This window comes from Pleurodeles waltl, chromosome 10 (genome assembly GCF_031143425.1).
Source record: "Pleurodeles waltl isolate 20211129_DDA chromosome 10, aPleWal1.hap1.20221129, whole genome shotgun sequence".
Lineage (NCBI taxonomy): Eukaryota > Metazoa > Chordata > Amphibia > Caudata > Salamandridae > Pleurodeles > Pleurodeles waltl.
This window is the reverse complement of record NC_090449.1, coordinates 420,725,617-420,745,054: the sequence shown is the minus strand read 5'-3', so window position 1 is coordinate 420,745,054 and position 19,438 is coordinate 420,725,617. Positions and strand designations below refer to the sequence as shown.

The following is a 19,438-nucleotide window of genomic DNA, read 5'->3' as shown; positions in this document are numbered from 1 at the left end:
ACACTGTAGAGGCTGATAACATTTTCACAAAGCTACCGAAACTGCCTAAGTAATTATACTTGCGCCATTTTGGCAGCTTTGCTAAAATCGGAAATTACACCCAGGGTGCTGCACATGCTCGCTGTCTTTTTAGGTGCAAGTCTTAATGTCGATGCCAAACAGACCTACTGCCTACAATACATATATATATAGCTTAGATCTGCCATTAAACCACTGGCTTTCTTCAACCAGATTCTTTCAGTCAGTGGCTCAAAAATTTAACAATCGCCACTCGGCTTAGCCCAGTGGAGTATTCATCTCTCACCTAATCCTTTTGGGTGCTTGTGTGTATTTTTCTGCCTCCACTTGAGTCCTTGTATTGAACTACTTTACAACTACTGCCCTACCTGTTCACTGCTTTTGGCCACCTCACTCCTGTTGGCTCCCTCTTGTGTGTCATACTCTAATGTGCTTCTGGTGCATGTATTCCAAAATCTATTGAATACCATTTTAGAATTGTATTGGTATCCACGTTGATTTGGATCGACTTGATTAGATTTCTTGAGATGTGCAGGATCAAAGCCAGAAGATGATTCAGCGCCTGTGTTACTACTTGAGCTAACGAAAGATAGTGCCCAGCTCACCACTGTCATCAAAAAACCCTTGTTATTAGTGGCATAATAACTCCGTTGAACATTTCCAGAGGGAAGCCACATCCAGAGTAGATGGTGCTTACAGCCCCTTTCCTGTAGGGTGATTGACAGATGTTGATTGCCTTTTTATCCTTTCAGTCCCTCGATCTCCACTTCACCCTCCTTGTATGTGGTGGGATGTGTGATGTCATGCATGTATTTACGAGTGCGACTGGGGCAGTATGTTGCATGCTCGGGTTCATGTTAGAGAACTACGTGAAAACTGCAGCACAGGATGGAGGATCACATCTATGCTACCTTTGTTAGACTGTACTCTTCATGTACCTTCCCACTGTGAAACCCTATTACCCATCTGAGATAGCTTAAGAAATCCAGATTTGCATCCTGCAAAGAAGCAAGTAGTGAACAAATTGATTTGTATATCTACGCACATCTGCTCCCAGATCTGCCCCGCAACAAGATTCCCTGCTTTTTTTTTTTTTTTTTTTTTTTTTTACAGTGTTCTACTGGAATACACGTCCCTGATGGAAAAAGTGAGCTCCCCCTTTGACATGCAAAGAAGCGATATTGAAAAAAGCTTACCCCTGTGTTATGACCTGTAAAATATACGTTTCAATGACCATCTGGTGCTTACTGCCACTCGTCTACTGCTGAAATGTCTGGGAATAAATATATTATTCCTTTATCCAGCTCACACTGGATACTAACAATATGTCCTACAACATCATCCTACAACATCAGTATCATCGATCACACGCGTTACCAGAGATATTGCTGTTTACTTTTCTGCGACGATTCACCCAAAATACCAGTGTTGTGAGTGGGAAGCAGAGGATCAATTTATATCCCTAAATCATATGGATAACCCTGTTACCCAAAGGATTTAAGACCATTACCTATACGACATATAGCCCCTTAAGGTCTAGTAGCCTTCAGAGATTTACTTGGGTGCTAGAACAAATCCAATGCCATCAACCCTCCTACTTCAGCTTGGACCCTGGGGACACTTGGAGCTTCAACTGATCCCTTCTAAACTATATCAATACTGGATTCCTGATTGTCAAGTTAAATGGAAACTGGAAATGATGGTCCAGGCGCAACCCTGCTGCCCATATGGGAGAGACCAATGCACCTTGCAAGATTACGCACACATTTGGATCCTTGCTTGTAGTATTGCACATTTTCATGTGCTATGCAAGGACGGTGTAGATTATACAGACTAAGAACAGAAGAAACTGGATTTAAGCTTTCAATCAAAACTGACTCTTTAAAGACAGTACATAAAAGATCCATCAGGCACCTCCAGAAGGGTAGGAGTGACAAGAATTAGTGAATTGGGTATCCCTAGTTAGCCATTTAATTCCACTGATTAATCTGTACACTTCTAATTAGCTGAGAGTTTTATTAGGTTCTGGAACAGAATACAGTTTTGATATTGCAGTTTTAAATAGTGTAAAGTCGGGATGCATTATATCTCCCTTGTTACTTTATTTATATTTGGCGATTTTCCAGAGCTGATTAAGAAGATGTAGGAGGCTGGACTGGCTTGTAGTGAGTACCAAGGGGTACTTGCACCTTGCACCAGGCCCAGTTATCCCTTATTAGTGTATAGGGTGTCTAGCAGCTTAGGCTGATAGATAATGGTAGCTTAGCAGAGCAGCTTAGGCTGAACTAGGAGACGTGTGAAGCTACTACAGTACCACCTAGTGTCATATGCACAATATCATAAGAAAACACAATACACAGTTATACTAAAAATAAAGGTACTTTATTTTTATGACAATATGCCAAAGTATCTTAGAGTGTACCCTCAGTGAGAGGATAGGAAATATACACAAGATATATATACACAATAGCAAAAATATGCAGTATAGTCTTAGAAAACAGTGCAAACAATGTATAGTTACAATAGGATGCAATGGGGACACATAGGGATAGGGGCAACACAAACCATATACAGGGAGTGCAGAATTATTAGGCAAATGAGTATTTTGACCACATCATCCTCTTTATGCATGTTGTCTTACTCCAAGCTGTATAGGCTCGAAAGCCTACTACCAATTAAGCATATTAGGTGATGTGCATCTCTGTAATGAGAAGGGGTGTGGTCTAATGACATCAACACCCTATATCAGGTGTGCATAATTATTAGGCAACTTCCTTTCCTTTTGCAAAATGGGTCAAAAGAAGGACTTGACAGGCTCAGAAAAGTAAAAAATAGTGAGATATCTTGCAGAGGGATGCAGCACTCTTAAAATTGCAAAGCTTCTGAAGCGTGATCATCGAACAATCAAGCGTTTCATTCAAAATAGTCAACAGGGTCGCAAGAAGCGTGTGGAAAAACCAAGGCGCAAAATAACTGCCCATGAACTGAGAAAAGTCAAGCGTGCAGCTGCCACGATGCCACTTGCCACCAGTTTGGCCATATTAAAGAGCTGCAACATCACTGGAGTGCCCAAAAGCACAAGGTGTGCAATACTCAGAGACATGGCCAAGGTAAGAAAGGCTGAAAGACGACCACCACTGAACAAGACACACAAGCTGAAACGTCAAGACTGGGCCAAGAAATATCTCAAGACTGATTTTTCTAAGGTTTTATGGACTGATGAAATGAGAGTGAGTCTTGATGGGCCCGATGGATGGGCCCGTGGCTGGATTGGTAAAGGGCAGAGAGCTCCAGTCCGACTCAGACGCCAGCAAGGTGGAGGTGGAGTACTGGTTTGGGCTGGTATCATCAAAGATGAGCTTGTGGGGCCTTTTCGGGTTGAGGATGGAGTCAAGCTCAACTCCCAGTTCTACTGCCAGTTCCTGGAAGACACCTTCTTCAAGCAGTGGTACAGGAAGAAGTCTGCATCCTTCAAGAAAAACATGATTTTCATGCAGGACAATGCTCCATCACACGCGTCCAAGTACTCCACAGCGTGGCTGGCAAGAAAGGGTATAAAAGAAGGAAATCTAATGACATGGCCTCCTTGTTCACCTGATCTGAACCCCATTGAGAACCTGTGGTCCATCATCAAATGTGAGATTTACAAGGAGGGAAAACAGTACACCTCTCTGAACAGTGTCTGGGAGGCTGTGGTTGCTGCTGCACGCAATGTTGATGGTGAACAGATCAAAACACTGACAGAATCCATGGATGGCAGGCTTTTGAGTGTCCTTGCAAAGAAAGGTGGCTATATTGGTCACTGATTTGTTTTTGTTTTGTTTTTGAATGTCAGAAATGTATATTTGTGAATGTTGAGATGTTATATTGGTTTCACTGGTAATGATAAATAATTGAAATGGGTATATATTTTTTTTTGTTAAGTTGCCTAATAATTATGCACAGTGATAGTCACCTGCACACACAGATATCCCCCTAACATAGCTAAAACTAAAAACAAACTAAAAACTACTTCCAAAAATATTCAGTTTTGATATTAATTAGTTTTTTGGGTTCATTGAGAACATGGTTGTTGTTCAATAATAAAATTAATCCTCAAAAATACAACTTGCCTAATAATTCTGCACTCCCTGTACTCCAAAAGTGGAATGCGAACCACGAATGGACCCCAAACCTATGTGACCTTGTAGAGGGTCGCTGGGACTATTAGAAAATAGTGAGAGTTAGAAAAATAACCCTCCCCAAGACCCTGAAAAGTGAGTGCAAAGTGCACTAAAGTTCCCCTAAGGACAAAGAAGTCGTGTTAGAGGAATAATGCAGGAAAGACACAAACCAACAATGCAACAACGATGGATTTCCAATCTTGGGTACCTGTGGAACAAGGGGACCAAGTCCAAAAGTCACAAGCAAGTCGGAGATGGGCAGATGCCCAGGAAATGCCAGCTGTGGGTGCAAAGAAGCTTCTACTGGACAGAAGAAGCTGAGGTTTCTGCAGGAACGAAAAGGGCTAGAGACTTCCTCTTTGGTGGACAGATCCCTCTCGCCGTGGAGAGTCGTGCAGAAGTGTTTTCCCGCCGAAAGAACGCCAACAAGCCTTGCTAGCTGCAAATCGTGCGGTTAGCGTTTTTGGACGCTGCTGTGGCCCAGGAGGTCGCAAATTGGACCAGGAGGGAGAGGGGACGTCGAGCAAGACAAGGAGCCCTCTTAGCAGCAGGTAGCACCCGGAGAAGTGCCAGAAACAGGCACTACGAGGATGCGTGAAACGGTGCTCACCCGAACTTACACAAAGGAGTCCCACGTCGCCGGAGAACAACTTAGGAGGTCGTGCAATGCAGGTTAGAGTGCTGTGGACTGTGCACAAAGGATTTCCGCCGGAAGTGCACGGAGGCCGGAGTAGCTGCAAAAGTCGCGGTTCCCAGCAATGCAGTCTAGCGAGGTGAAGCAAGGACTTACCTCCACCAAACTTGGACTGAAGAGTCACTGGACTGTGGGGGCCACTTGGACAGAGTTGCTGGATTCGAGGGACCTCGCTCGTCGTGCTGATAGGAGACCCAAGGGACCGGTAATGCAGCTTTTTGGTGCCTGTGGTTGCAGGGGGAAGATTGCGTCGACCCACGGGAGATTTCTTCGGAGCTTCTAGTGCAGAGGGGTGGCAGACTACCCCCACAGCATGCACCACCAGGGAAACAGTCGAGAAGGCGGCAGGATCAGCGTTACAGTAGTCGTCTTTGCTACTATGTTGCAGTTTTGCAGGCTTCCAGCGCGGTCAGCAGTTGATTCCTTGGCAGAAGGTGAAGAGAGAGATGCAGAGGAACTCGGATGAGCTCTTGCATTCGTTATCTACCATTTCCCCAGAGACAGAGATCCTAAATAGCCAGAAAAGAGGGTTTGGCTACCTAGGAGAGAGGATAGGCTAGCAACACCTGAAGGAGCCTATCACAAGGAGTCTCTGACGTCACCTGGTGGCACTGGCCACTCAGAGCAGTCCAGTGTGCCAGCAGCACCTCTGTTTCCAAGATGGCAGAGGTCTGGAGCACACTGGAGGAGCTCTGGACTCCTCCCAGGGGAGGTGCAGGGGAGTGGTCACTCCCCTTTCCTTTGTCCAGTTTCGCGCCAGAGCAGGGCTAAGGGGTCCCCTGAACCGGTGTAGACTGGCTTATGCAGAATTGGGCACATCTGTGCCCAAGAAAGCATTTCCAGAGGCTGGGGGAGGCTACTCCTCCCCTGCCTTCACACCATTTTCCAAAGGGAGAGGGTGTAACACCCTCTCTCAGAGGAAGTCCTTTGTTCTGCCATCCTGGGCCAGGCCTGGCTGGACCCCAGGAGGGCAGATGCCTGTCTGAGGGGTTGGCGGCAGCAGCAGCAGCTGCAGTGAAACCCCAGGAAAGGTCGTTTGGCAGTACCAGGGTCTGTGCTACAGACCACTGGGATCATGGGATTGTGCCAACTATGCCAGGATGGCATAGGGGGGGCAATTCCATGATCAGACATGTTACATGGCCATATTCGGAGTTACCATTGTGAAGCTACATATAGGTAGTGACCTATATGTAGTGCACGCGTGTAATGGTGTCCCCGCACTCACAAAGTCCGGGGAATTGGCCCTGAACAATGTGGGGGCACCTTGGCTAGTGCCAGGGTGCCCTCACACTAAGTAACTTAGCACCTAACCTTTACCAGGTAAAGGTTAGACATATAGGTGACTTATAAGTTACTTAAGTGCAGTGTAAAATGGCTGTGAAATAACGTGGACGTTATTTCACTCAGGCTGCAGTGGCAGGCCTGTGTAAGAATTGTGAGAGCTCCCTATGGGTGGCAAAAGAAATGCTGCAGCCCATAGGGATCTCCTGGAACCCCAATACCCTGGGTACCTCAGTACCATATACTAGGGAATTAGAAGGGTGTTCCAGTAAGCCAATGTAAATTGGTAAAATTGGTCACTAGCCTGTTAGTGACAATTTGAAAGAAATGAGAGAGCATAACCACTGAGGTTCTGATTAGCAGAGCCTCAGTGAGACAGTTAGTCACTACACAGGTAACACATTCAGGCACACTTATGAGCACTGGGGCCCTGGAGAACAGGGTCCCAGTGACACATACAACTAAAACAACATATATACAGTGAAAAATGGGGGTAACATGCCAGGCAAGATGGTACTTTCCTACAGAAGATCAATGTACATCCTCTGAAGTTGGGATAAAAGCCGATCTCTCTATTAATGTATGTTTATGATTTAATCCTGATGTCCCTCACTCCAATTGGTCTCCAACCAAACGTCTTAGCAGCTTATTCAGAAACCCATAATCTAAGGGTGAACGAAGAAAAGACAAACAGTATGGTCATGAGGCTTCAGGTCTGAAATCTCGAAATCAGTGGTTTTTATATAGGGTCTAAATTAAAAATTGTAATGTCAAATAACTACATTGGGATGATTATCTCCAACATGATGGTCAAATCATGTTAAGGGGCAAACCTCCAAAGCCATTGCAATTGGGCTTGGCCTTAAAAAAATATTTCAGTTGCGTGAGGGGTAAAGATATATTTTCTTTAGTTATGGTGTTTGTCTCAAACATTCCATAAGTGGCCCTGTATGCTGTGGAAATTCACTCAACTGCTATCCTAAAAAGATATGCCATCATCAAGTCTAATTATGGAAATACTACTAAGATCTGGGATGGTCCTCCAGAATTGAAATGATCCGACTAGAGCTGGCCAGGCCTGGAGATTGCAAGACTGAAATATATTGCTCCAATATGGAAAAGGCACTCTTGTGATACATATGAGGTGTTATTTTTGTGTTAAATGAGCCTTCTGTAAATGTTTATCACTTGAAGATTTTTCTTAATGTCATTTTATATATCTGCCATATGGAGACAGCCCAACACATTCTACTAATAGTCTGTTTTGGGCTCAGTAGAGGGTTTTATGTGTATAATGATTTTATATGTTTTTACTGTCAAGAATAGTTTTGAAAATGGTGTATCTGTGGATTCATACTTTTTATGTCAAATGAGTACAAATAAATACATTCTCTGGATTAGGAGTGGGGCTGAAATAGGACTGACCACTCAGCAGGTGTGTGCCTGTAGTAATAATAGGCCAAGTCCAAGAGTAACCAAGACTGGTGTGGACGTTCTCCTCACCTCAAGGTGCCTGGAAGAAGGAGGGCAGGACCTTCCGGAGCCCAGTCTACAGGAGTACTTGACTGAACCCATCTCTTTCTTCTCCCTCAAGGACTTCAGTTAGAATGAGGGAGAAAGGAGCTCATAACTCCCTCTCTTCCTCAGAGTTCTGAGTCAGCAGAGGAGGAACTCGAAGATCAGAGCCCCCTCTCGCTGCTGCACAGTCTGGAGTCACAGAGCAGGATGTGGGAGCTCTGAGCACCTTTTCTTTCTGTCTCACTGGGTCAGAACGTAGCAGCTCAAACTCAACATTCGATTCTGCCTGCCTAATCCCAAAGCAGCCAGTGTCAAAAGGGTATTCGAGTTTCCGACTACTAGCCAGTCCTGAGGTCTAGCTCACAGGGCAGGAAGTGAATGTCCTTGCCGGTCCCTTAGGGAAAGCTTCCACTCTTCATAGCCCTCCTCCTTACCACCTTCCTTGGTCCAATCAGATGCACAGAAGCGAAAGCACAATATTACTCGTGACCTTGCCAACTTCAACGCCAGTTCACCCGCCAGGAAGAGGAAAAGGTAGAACCTACGGCTGTACCGATCTGTCCAGGCAGAGGACTGAACTCTGCCCCAACATTACAAAGGAACAGAGTTGTCAGTCAGTGCACCAGAATTTGACCAGAAGCAGCCCCTGCTGTTATAGCACTGGAACACCAACAGTTCCACTTTTGTCCACGCATCTACACCATGCCCTGCAGCACCGGTCCAGTACCAGGGCCCACGCACCCCGGTCCACGTGTTATCCTTCCCGAGCAGTGCCCTGTAGTGGGCCTTTTTCTCTGGCTGGTGTGCTTTTACCCTGATTCCGCACTATAATGGCCTGTAACACCTCGGCCATGCTGGGCAATTTTTGACTTTAGACAGGTGACTTCCACCCATCAGCTGTCAGTAATGGCCGACGGGGATCCACCTTCTTTGCCTGTCGTGTGTGAACACGAAAAGGCTTCAGATCTCACCGCACAATTAGTCTTGCCGCCATGGCTCCCCTGGCTCCCTCTGATGCGACCGGCTCAGGGGTGACTGACAGTCTTCTCTACCCGGATCACTGCGAGTCCTGCATACAAATCCCCGGCATTAGAGCCGGCCGCATTCCTGCCCCGGGGCGAGGAGGGAGCCCAGTCTGTGACGAGCTGTCAGTGGCGGTACAGGCCTGGACGAGCGAGTCCACAGAAGGGCTGGCCGACGGGCCCACAAGGGCCATAGAGGGCAAACTGGGCTCGAAGCACCCAGGTCATGTCATAGCGCGTAACTACAAGTGTGCCACTGGATGGGTGGAGGTAACAGAGGCGTCCTATGTCTGCTTCAGTACTGGATTTAAGTAGAGAGGTGAGACGTCCTTTGTCTGACAGACGATCACAGGCACAAATACAGGGAGAACGGAGATATCCATCTTTCAAACAGACCATCAATGCTACTTGGGTACAAACAGGATACAAGACTTCCCCACCACAGCGTCCGAAAGACAGCAGAGGTATGCGGCAACTGCCGTTGTGTATGCACTGTGTGGACCATCTGTCCAGCCGTCACAACAAGCATTAGGACATACACAAAGATTCCCTGCAGAGGTCAGTGCACCCTTGCGAAGGATGGGATAGCAGTCTCTCTGAACTCCCCGCCCACCACTGTCCCTGCACCCTTTCTTCTCATATCCCTGCTCTGCCTCTTTCAGGCCCCCCTTGTTCCTCCTCCCCACCCACTTCTAGTTCAGCGCTGCCACAATTCTGCTGTCCTCTGCCACATTCATTGCATCACTCTGGTTCCTATTTGTGAGCCCTGCCCTCTGTTCCTTTTGCCTTTGTCTCTCTAATCCTCGATATACCCTCTGCTAATCTCACTGCCCACTGCTGTCTCCTTCTGTGGTGGTACTGGCCCGTCTTCTACGTCTCTCCACCACACTCCGTTCCTCCTCGCTACTACTCTCTGCCATCCTCGGAGCCTTTCTACATTTCGGCCACCGCATGCTGTTCACTCATGCTGCCGCCTATTCTCTGCCCCACCGTTTTGCCCCCGTTTCTCATCGGCCCTCTCTCGGCGCTTATCTCTAGCTGCCTGCCACCCACCGCCTCTCCCTGGCCTTCTCTGGGTCAAGATCAGCTCTCTCTTTGAAGTGGTCTTATGCAGTGAATGCTCCCATTCAGCACAAGAAACCCACAGCTGGATGATGGGAGCCAGATGTGTGTCCTGGGGACCCAGCCCAACAGCTGGAGACGTTCACGCTCTCCTGGCCTTTGTATCAACATCTTTTGGCAGGGACACATTTTATCCATGTTCCAGTATACCCCCCTCCCCCCCACCCCTGAAAGCTATCCAACAAAGCTGAGCCTCACCATGTGCTAACTAGGGCCGTGGCGCCTGGGTAGTTCATAATCTAAGGGGTATTCTTCTCCTCTGCTTTGGAGGAAGGGTTAATGCATTCCTCTCACTGCTCCACCTTAGGGAATGGGCGGCGTTTGTTTATCAGAGAGTAGGAGATAAGGTCAATGTGAAAACAGTACAGATGCCACTGAAAAGATGGGCAGGCATGTTCCAGTTTGGATACAGCAGAGTCTGTGTGACAAATGACAGACAAAAGGATCATTTTCTCTTCCAGGTAGGATCTATCGCCAAAGGCAATGTCGGATGGTCCTAAAGGGGAATCACTCAGTGCCTGGTAGGCTGGTCTGACACGTAAGCGTGGGGACTGGGTTTTTAGCAATCGTGGGCTGATCTTAAGGACGGTTGGGCCGGTTTGAACAGTTGATTTCCCTGATATTACAACTTTTTGTAGCGATATGATTCTCTAATGAGGGCTGCTTTTATGTTTGTGCCCGGGCCTATTTAGTGTCCCAGTTAGACCCTGCAAAAATGGCGTTCACTAGTTCTGTCAACTATTCCGTGTTTATCCATTTTGTCGCAAGAAGGCGGGTGGTGAAATAAAGTCTGGCCTACTTCTTATGTAAAAGTTACATGCCAAGGACCACACTGTAAATGAGGGTGAGCTGGGGTTTCCTGTGCGATTTTTCACTTGACTAATCGTGTTTTAGAAGGGCCAAGAGGCAGCATAAGAAACAGTGATGCCCATTGCTGCAGTCAAATCCAAACTTCTGTTCCCTGAAACTCTCCAACGTACTTATTTTTTTCCAAAGAGACAAGACCAAAAGACCATTTTTAGGTCTTGCGTAAGACAGCACATGTGCTATCTGTTGTGAAACATTCTTAGTTTACAGTGGGTTTAGACCCTGTTCATAGCTTGCCATTGGTTGGCTTTATCGTCATTCTCATTTTCTTGCTTTTTATTCATTAGTGTGTGGGGGCTTTTCTTTCTCTTGTTTGTGTTTGTCCTTCCCATGGAGCATGGAAACATTACTGTATCCTTCCATTGCTCACTTTTACAGGTGCTACTTTTTTTGTTTAAGCACTGTACCAAGGAGCATGTGTTTTCCAGCTGTCTTCCTCGTGTGCGTCTCTCTCACCTCTGTCAAGCTCAGCAGTGTTCTCTCTCGCCCATGGTCTTCATCACTCCCCTTATGTTGCCTTCTTGCCTGCATGCTTTCTCCCCGTCAGCTCCACATTGCTATTGTTTCTTTAATCCCCCTACCCGCGCACAACATCCTGTCCATTGTACACCGACTCTGGATCAACACTTGTGATACAGATTCCAACAAGAGATGGGGACAACGTGGCACTGGTTTCCAGAAAAGTAACCCTCACTACACCACAAGATTGGCCCAGCTTCCAAGTTGGCCGATCCTGAAAAATCAGCAATTAACTACAAGGCAGAAGCTTCTTGTTCCGCTCGCTCAATTGTTCGGTGGTTAGCAGTGATTTACAAAAACCCTAAATAAAATAACAATAAATAAAACAAATCATGTTGAATGGGCTACACAACACTAGTGCTAGACTGAGTCCATTCCTTTCAGATTGTTTGAGAAAGAGGTGGAGAATATTCAGGAAGATTGCCAACATCACAATGAAATCCCAAATAACTTGCTCCATTAACTACAAGCGCTACAGTAAGACGTTTCTCCAAGTCATGAAAGATATATGTTGGCAGCAAGGCAAACTCACCTGGTGCTGTGTTACATAGGTGCCCCAGAGGGCGAGGAGGAATGGGAGTTTGCACTGTTTTTTGAGTTCCGGGACACTTTCCTAGAAGAGAAGTGGCCACTGATTTCACGGCCCCTTCTGTAAAGACAGAACATATGGAGGGCATCATGTTTGTTTGGGACCATGCGAATCCGGGAACGCCTTTGAACCTGTGCCGCCGGGGCTAACAGGCTGCGGGTAGCCCCACTGTGTGCTTCGTAGGGAGAGGCACACATTTACTGCGTCTCCCGAAGCCACCTTCTGGGAGTGGGAGAGTAGGTGACTCCAGCAAGCACATGTCATCACACTGCACCCACCTGGTGAGGCAATCCTTTCCTGCTTCTTGAAACCATGTTCAGTCAAAACTGGCACTTAAAGCTAGACTCGTGGTTTGAAGAAGGTGCCGCCTCTCGTTGCTGTACTCTCACTACTGCAGGAGTGAAAGGAGCGAGCAGTATGTCCTGTGCTACGGAGAGGACACTTCTTCTGTAATCTGGTGTTTGGTCCCAGTCAGCACGGACCAGAACCATTCGCTGGATTCATTTTCTCCAGCGCCTGGTATATTTATCAGGGTATAATTGGGACACAAACCTGCGAATTATTGTGTCAGTATTAAAGTTGGATGTCACTGGGATACATAAAAGCACGTTCATTTTTTTTATAGGAATGAAGTCCATGAAGTGATGTTCTGGTGCAGTGGCGGTTTCTCTTCAGGGGCGTCGGGGCTCCGCCCCCTTTACATTCTCGGTGAAAAACAATGCATGGAAGCAAAGCTGAAACTGCTTCCTTTAAACAACTTATGAACACAGTGTATATACATGTTGAATTCTCTTTCTGAGGCTGCTCTACACTACGGAATGACCGTACTCCTTGCAGTGGTGACAGTGGAGTGACGCTTTCCTGGGCAGGCACAAAGTCTAGAGAATTTTGCTGGGCCGACAATCTCACAGCCCTGAGGCCTGTGAGGTCACAACTCGGCAAAGACACTGCATCAAGGTTCAGTCTCCACCCCATGATGACGTGGAGGTAGAGTTAGCTCTGGGCGTTTCAGATTCAAGCCCTGCAGCTCTCGGCCTCCACGTCAATCAGTGAGAGGAGACCATTGTCACCACACCCTTTTCCAACTCGTCACAGGGTGGGGTGGTACCAGACCCTGTGACGAGTGGGGTAGAGACTACAAGCAGGAAGCCACGAAATCAAGTGTGCGCAGTGTGTGAGCTGGACTTTTGAAGACACACTGCGCAGACTCGAGGTGCTGCTTCCCACGCTGCAGTTCATGCTGGATGCCTTTTGAGCTCCGTTATGCCTTATATTTACTGCCAGCAAGCAGACTCGTGGGGACGGTGAAGCAAAGAGCAAGTTGTTGCACATTGCATGTGCGTGTGTTTATTTGAATTAGCATCCCTGAGTCCCGACTCGCCTGGCTTGAAGCTTCCCTCCATGTCACCAGGTGAGGCAACAAAAATGTCCGCTGGGGGTCATAAATAACATGAAAGGGTGAATGGGTGTATGTGTGAGTGAATGGATGGATGGCTGATGGATGGATGTGTGAGTGAAAGGGTGGGTGGATGTATGAGTGAAAGGGTGTATAGATGGGTGAGTAAAACAGTTGGTGGGTAAAAGTGAAAGGATGGATGTAGAATGGATGAGTAAAAGAATGGATTGGTGAGTAAAGAAAGGATGAATGAGTGAAAGAGAGGGTGGATGGGTGGATGGATGGATAAAATGGTGGATGGATGAATATGTGAAAAATGGATGGATGAATGAAAGAGGGTGAAAGGGTAAATGTATGGATGGGTGGATGAGTGAAAGGGTGGATGGGTGAATGAAAGGGTGGATGGATGATGAGAAGGTATGGATGGTTGAGTGATGGTATGAATGGATGGAGTGAAAGTGTGGATAGATGGATGAACGAAGGAATGCACGGATGAGTGAAAGGATGGATGAGTAAACGAATGAATTGAGTGAAAGTGGGTTGATGCATAGATTTAAGGGTTGATGGGTGGATGAGTGAAAAAATGGATTAAAGAGTGAATTGATGGGTGAGTGAAAGGTGGATGGATAGGTGGGGGATGGATGGAAAGATTACGAGAGATAAAATGATGGAAGGGAAGGTGGATTGATAAATGGATTAAAGGATGGATGAGGGAAATAACAGATGGATGAGTGAAAGGTAGGGTCGATGGATTGATGAAAGGGTGGATGGATCAATGAGTGAGTGACTGAAAAGATGGATGTGTGAAAGGATGGATGAATGATAGGTGTGTGGATGGATAGGTTTGATGGCTACATATTGAGATGAATGGATAGACTGGAAATGTATGGGTGGACAGACAGAATGGTGAAAGAGTGAATGATGGATGAAAGAATGAATAAATGACAGAATGAAATGGTGGATATCAGCAGGCGAATGGAAGGAGGAAATGGGGAATGGATACAATTAAAACAGGAGCGCTCTTTTGGGAAGGGATGTGGTGACTTGCTTTGTTTGCTTGGTGCCATATAGTAAGAGCTTTTGTTCAAAATGCGTGGTGTTTCAATTTTCTGGCTTCTCCCTTGAACCAGCCACAGAGCAGATATAGTTAACGCTGGGCCAGGAGTCCCCAAAGGTCATGCAAACCCATTAAAACTCCTGCAGGGGAAGGTGCCAAGTGTGCGCACAGTTGTGACCGAAAAACATGCCAAACACGGTATATGTTGAAACTGCCCATTAACATGTTTAGGGGGCAGTGATGGATTCATCCGTTAGTGCAAACATGTTGTGTGGCCAGGGAGACAGATTCTCTCCAGACACCATCTTAGTGTTGGTGTAAAAACAGACAGTACAATTAACATGATATATGTGATTTAAAACCATGCTAACCACTGTAGTGCACATAATATGCTATACGATAACATGTAGGGGGTGTGGGGGTACAGAAGGACTCAACCACTAAAGTAATCACGTAATATTGCAAAGGAAGGCTGATTCTTCACTAGTCCACATCCGCTGATCAGTGTTAAGTAGCTCACAATAATGTGGAAATAACATGGATTGTACTTAGAAAAATGGGTTGGTGCCAAATTGAAAACACTGAAATGGTGACTAGCATCCAAAAAATTGCCATGCTCCCCACCCCCCACAATGTGAACCTCTTCCTCCCCCCACCCCGGGCCAAGCCCAGCCCCACCACTCTCAAACTTCACCAACCGCCACTGTTCTGGTGTGATATACAGTAATGCAAGCTCGCAGAAGGAGGGGGTATACAGGGGCTTGGCCAACAACTGCGTTCCTACTGAAAATTTTGGGCTTTTTGTCCCCTTTATTATCAGCTCTTTAAGTTCTGTTTCTTTAAGCTACAAGAACTTGCGTCTGAATGGTGATAGTAAAGGCACTAGGACAGCGGTACTATTTTCGGTCAGAAAGGTAGATCGCTTTTGTTCAGTATATCTCTGCCTCCCTACTTCGGTTTGGTTTGGTTTGGTTTGGTTTGGTTGTCGACCTGACAAGAAAAGTAAACAATCGAGCTGTGAGTTTTTATGTTATAAGTCTCCAAACTCAAGTCAGAAATGCTCGTTTTTTTCTGTTGCATGCCTTAAATAGAAAGATTCTCCCATGAAATCCACCGCACCTTAAGGCTGTTGTTCTGGGCACTGTTGTAAAAGGTGGCCTGGGCTAGTCGACTTCCCGTGGAATCCACTTACCAACTCAAGGCAAGGGAAAGGCACCCCCCTCTTTGGCCCGGGCTTCCAGAATACATCCCGGCAGCCATCATGTGACTAGCAGGAAAAGCCCCCTCCTGGGCACCTTTTTCTCAGGTGCAGATATCGGTCACCAGCACACTGAAACTGATGATATCTGGGCCCGATGTAGGCAAACAGAGTGAAGGCTTAAAGCAGTCAGATGAGCGCCTAGAGACAGCCATTAAAAAGATATCAAAGGAACAAAAGGCAAAACGTGTAGTCACCAGCGGCAGTGCCAATAAATCTCTGTCCTCTCCTATGGCAGACAGTAACTATGAATATAAACCTTGTGCCTGACCCCACATCCTGATGTTCACTATACAGGCATTTCACTTCCTCAGGCGGCTTTGTGCAGGATGCTGTTAGAGGTGGCAGCACCATGTGGGAGGCACGTCTGTTCTATGCGCCCAGTGCTGGGCTGTCCTCAGCACGGTTTCAGCTACGGGACCTCCAGAACATACAGAATACAGCAGGAAGAACGCCCAGACACACTGCTAAGCCCAAGCCAGAAGAAAGGAGCTGTAGGCCAGAGACAGCGGCAGAAGTCCGGAAATGAGGTGGTCGGACTCGGACATTGGAAGCTGACGTCAGAACCCACGCATGGGAAGCAGGAGGCAATAGAGCGTCTGAGCCAATGGTGAGGTAGGTAGGAGAAGTAACAAAGGGAAGCGTCAGGCAAGTTATTTAAGTGGAAAACAGGCAGTGGGACGGCTGGGATGAGAGTAACAATGTAGGAGGAGGCAGCAGGTGCCAGTGGAACGTGTCCTGGGTTTGGGGCAGTACTGGAGGGAGAAGTGAGGCGAGGCAGCAGGAAAGGAGGCAGCATTAGAGAGAAGATAGTGGGTGGGAAAGCAGAAGACCGTGCAAGTGAAATTAGAAGGCGCTGGGACCTGGCAGGACGTCGAGGATGTGGATTTAAGAGGCACTAGGAGAGGAAGCAGGAAGTGGTGAAACGGGACTCTGAAAAGAGGGGGAAGAGAAACAAACGTCAGGGATTATGAAGGCGGGTGGGCAGAAGCAGTGGGAGTGTAAACCATGAGGCAGCGCGAGTGTAAGCAGGTGGTGGTGGGATGTGGGGCACAGTCAGTGGAAGGGGGGCAGAGTTAGTGGAAGGGGGGCAGAGTCAGTGGAAGGGGGGCAGATTTAAGGGGGCAAACAAGATAAGAAACACAGAGACGGAGGCGAACATGATAAAGTTAAAGCTTGAAGATATCTGCCAATGACTTTAGAGAGCCGTGTTCAGAGCCCGGCTTGGGTGAGCCTTCTGGTACTCACCGACCACCATTATGTTGAATTCAAAGCCTGTTTTCATGGCCTTGCGCCTCATCTGGTCCAACACTGCCTCAATGCCCACATAACCGAAGGGTTCACGTCCCAGCCCACTTGGGTGGCCACAGTCATCCACTGGTCCATCCTCCTCCGCTGCCGGAAGCCCTCGGTCCTCCATGCCAGCCCAGGCTGGCTCCAAGCGACTCTCTAAAAGAGGAAGACAGAATGAGGCAGTGAGACACTCATCCCACACCACGTACCCCATGTGTTCAATAGCAAGCAGAGGGGAACTGAAAACAGTACATCTTATGACACAGCACAAGTATTCTAAGGTCACTGCCGGGAAAAAGGAGAGCTTAGAACAGTGAGACTCCTTCCACATCACACAGCCTGAGAAAAGAAACCGCTGCATCACATGAAGTCAGCCATCTCTTGAGGGCAGCGAGAGCCCCGGAGAATGAAAGTGAATGCAGGATGGCACTACAAAGAACAGGGCACACGTGGTAACAGCGTTGCACAACTCCGTACGTGAAATATTGACCTATTAGATCACGTTTTGGTGCTCGCACAGTATACAAACTGGTTGCCAAGATGCCTCTAAGCAGGGAACAACCCAAAGTGGTACCCACTGTTATGATCATTCAACAGCTATCAAATCATTCTCATACATATGCAAACAAAGTAGCGTGATTTATTCACATATATTTCTTATGCCCATTATCCACATTAGTCCTTATTTTCTCCTCTTCAAACCAGAAGTCCAAACGCCATGTAGAGTTTATGGAAGATTTTTTTTAATTCATCAACGCCATCAAATCGAATACATATGATTCAGCCATGTAGACTACAAATGACTACACCAACGCGTGGTACGTCCAACACTGGACTTTCTAAATGATGATTTCGTGCATTGACAAAAGAACAGAATGTGATTAGAAAAAGTCACCTCTTGTGCACGGTATTTCAGTTTGTGTGCATGTTCAAAATGGTTGCTTAATGAGTTGTGCTAGAATTAGATTAAGGCTCCCCATGGATGCCAGAGTAAACCATGTTAGGGCCATTTTTTTGTTCTCCCACAGCATCTTTTTTTTTTCTGCTGGTGTACCAAATACATTTCTCTGCAGTCTCTCTTGTGTATGCACCTAAGGCTGTACAAATAGACGCGTATGAGGATTTCGAATCCAACAGTGCATCACATGCCGGATAATTATTGTGTCTATAGTTAAGTGAGTAATCCATTAAGTTTTCCCTTGTGCACCGGCGCGCAAATCTTGTCAAATTTGCAGCATAACAGTTGTGTGGCAGACCTTCTTGTATTCATTATCACCTCAATGCATCTCTCTGATCAGTCTCCAGGAGCGAGATTCCTAGGTTGAGACTAGCTAATTCTGGGCGACATAGCCTTTCTCCTTGCATTGTTAGGTGTGGGAATACCAGTATCTTTATTACCCTGTTGATTGCCATCACCATTAGATGTGAGTGCCATATTTGTCAAGCCCACTGGGGGGGGCTACTAATATTAATGCCATATTTATGGTCTGCATTTGTTGACCACAAAAGGGGTGAAAGAAATAGGTAAGAAATTCGTTCCTGACATTCATTAGCAGTGAATTCCTTTGTGAATGGCAGTGGTGACATCTGAATGAGAAATGTAGGCATTTTGATTGTGCACAAGATGTTGACTTTGATATTTATTCTCGTAGCAAATGCAATTGTTCTTCTGAATCTCTCACATCCAGACTTCTTAGTCTAGTCTTAAGGATTATGAGTTTGTGCCTCCTTGCTTGTTGAGGCAGAATATTGTTGGCATGTTGCATGTCTGTAGATTCACTACTTTGCCAACTATTTCCTTATGGAATGCTTTTAGAGCTAGGAACACCGTTTTCTTCTTCACATTTTTGTGTTTAATGGTTTATTCTTGTGCCCACTGGCCTCTGATCTTTACATTTTATAAGTGTGCACCCCGCCCTCAGTGTAATGCTCCTGTTGTGATGGCCACTGTTGGGATTGGGTGTTTGAAGTCTTTGCCTTTTGTCATGTTGTTTACTGTTAATCACTCCAATTCTTTCTTTATTGTGCCACCCACTGGAACCTCTCAAACACCTGACACTTGTGACCATTGATGGATGAGCCATTCCTGCGTGGGTCTCACGTATAACCTAGCAAGTGAGGCCAGGAGACTGCATAATGCCACCATTGCTAACATCTTCATTATTGTCCTTGCTGTCAGAGAATGTGGTGACTAGCAAAAGGCAAACTTACTCTCTTAGTCCAAAAGCTTTGGCTTCACAGATTCCAATTCCACCCCCAGAAAAACCTTTTATTGACCACTGTTGATTGATAATTTTGGGGAATCCTTAGGGTGGGAAACTGGCACTTGCTGTAGTTGCCCCCCCCCACCCCACCTCCCCTCCCCCCACCAACACCCTGTACCTGATATTGATGCTGACATGCTGACTTGACTGATAGGGTGCTGGGATCCTGCTAACCAGGCCCCAGCACCAGTGTTCTTTCCATAAAAATGTGCCATTATTTCCACAATTGGCACACCTCTGGCACACAGATAAGTCCCTTGTAAAAGGTACCAGTGGTACCAAGGGCCCTGTGACCAGAGAGGGTCCCTAAGGGCTGCAGCATGCGTTTTGCCACCCTAAGGGACCCCTCACCTAGAACATGCACACTGCCATTG

At 46.7% G+C, this 19,438-nt stretch overlaps 1 protein-coding gene across 7 annotated transcripts in view; it reads right to left on the bottom strand.

The window, feature by feature from the left end:
• Window positions 1-19,438, bottom strand: part of LOC138261581 (septin-9-like) — a 533,955-nt gene that overhangs the window by 270,549 nt on the left and 243,968 nt on the right. For all 7 annotated transcript variants that reach the window (XM_069210671.1, XM_069210668.1, XM_069210669.1 and 4 more), the window contains one exon: window positions 16,756-16,956. In XM_069210671.1, the coding sequence (XP_069066772.1) occupies window positions 16,756-16,956 (201 nt within the window). The remainder of the gene's footprint in view (window positions 1-16,755; window positions 16,957-19,438) is intronic.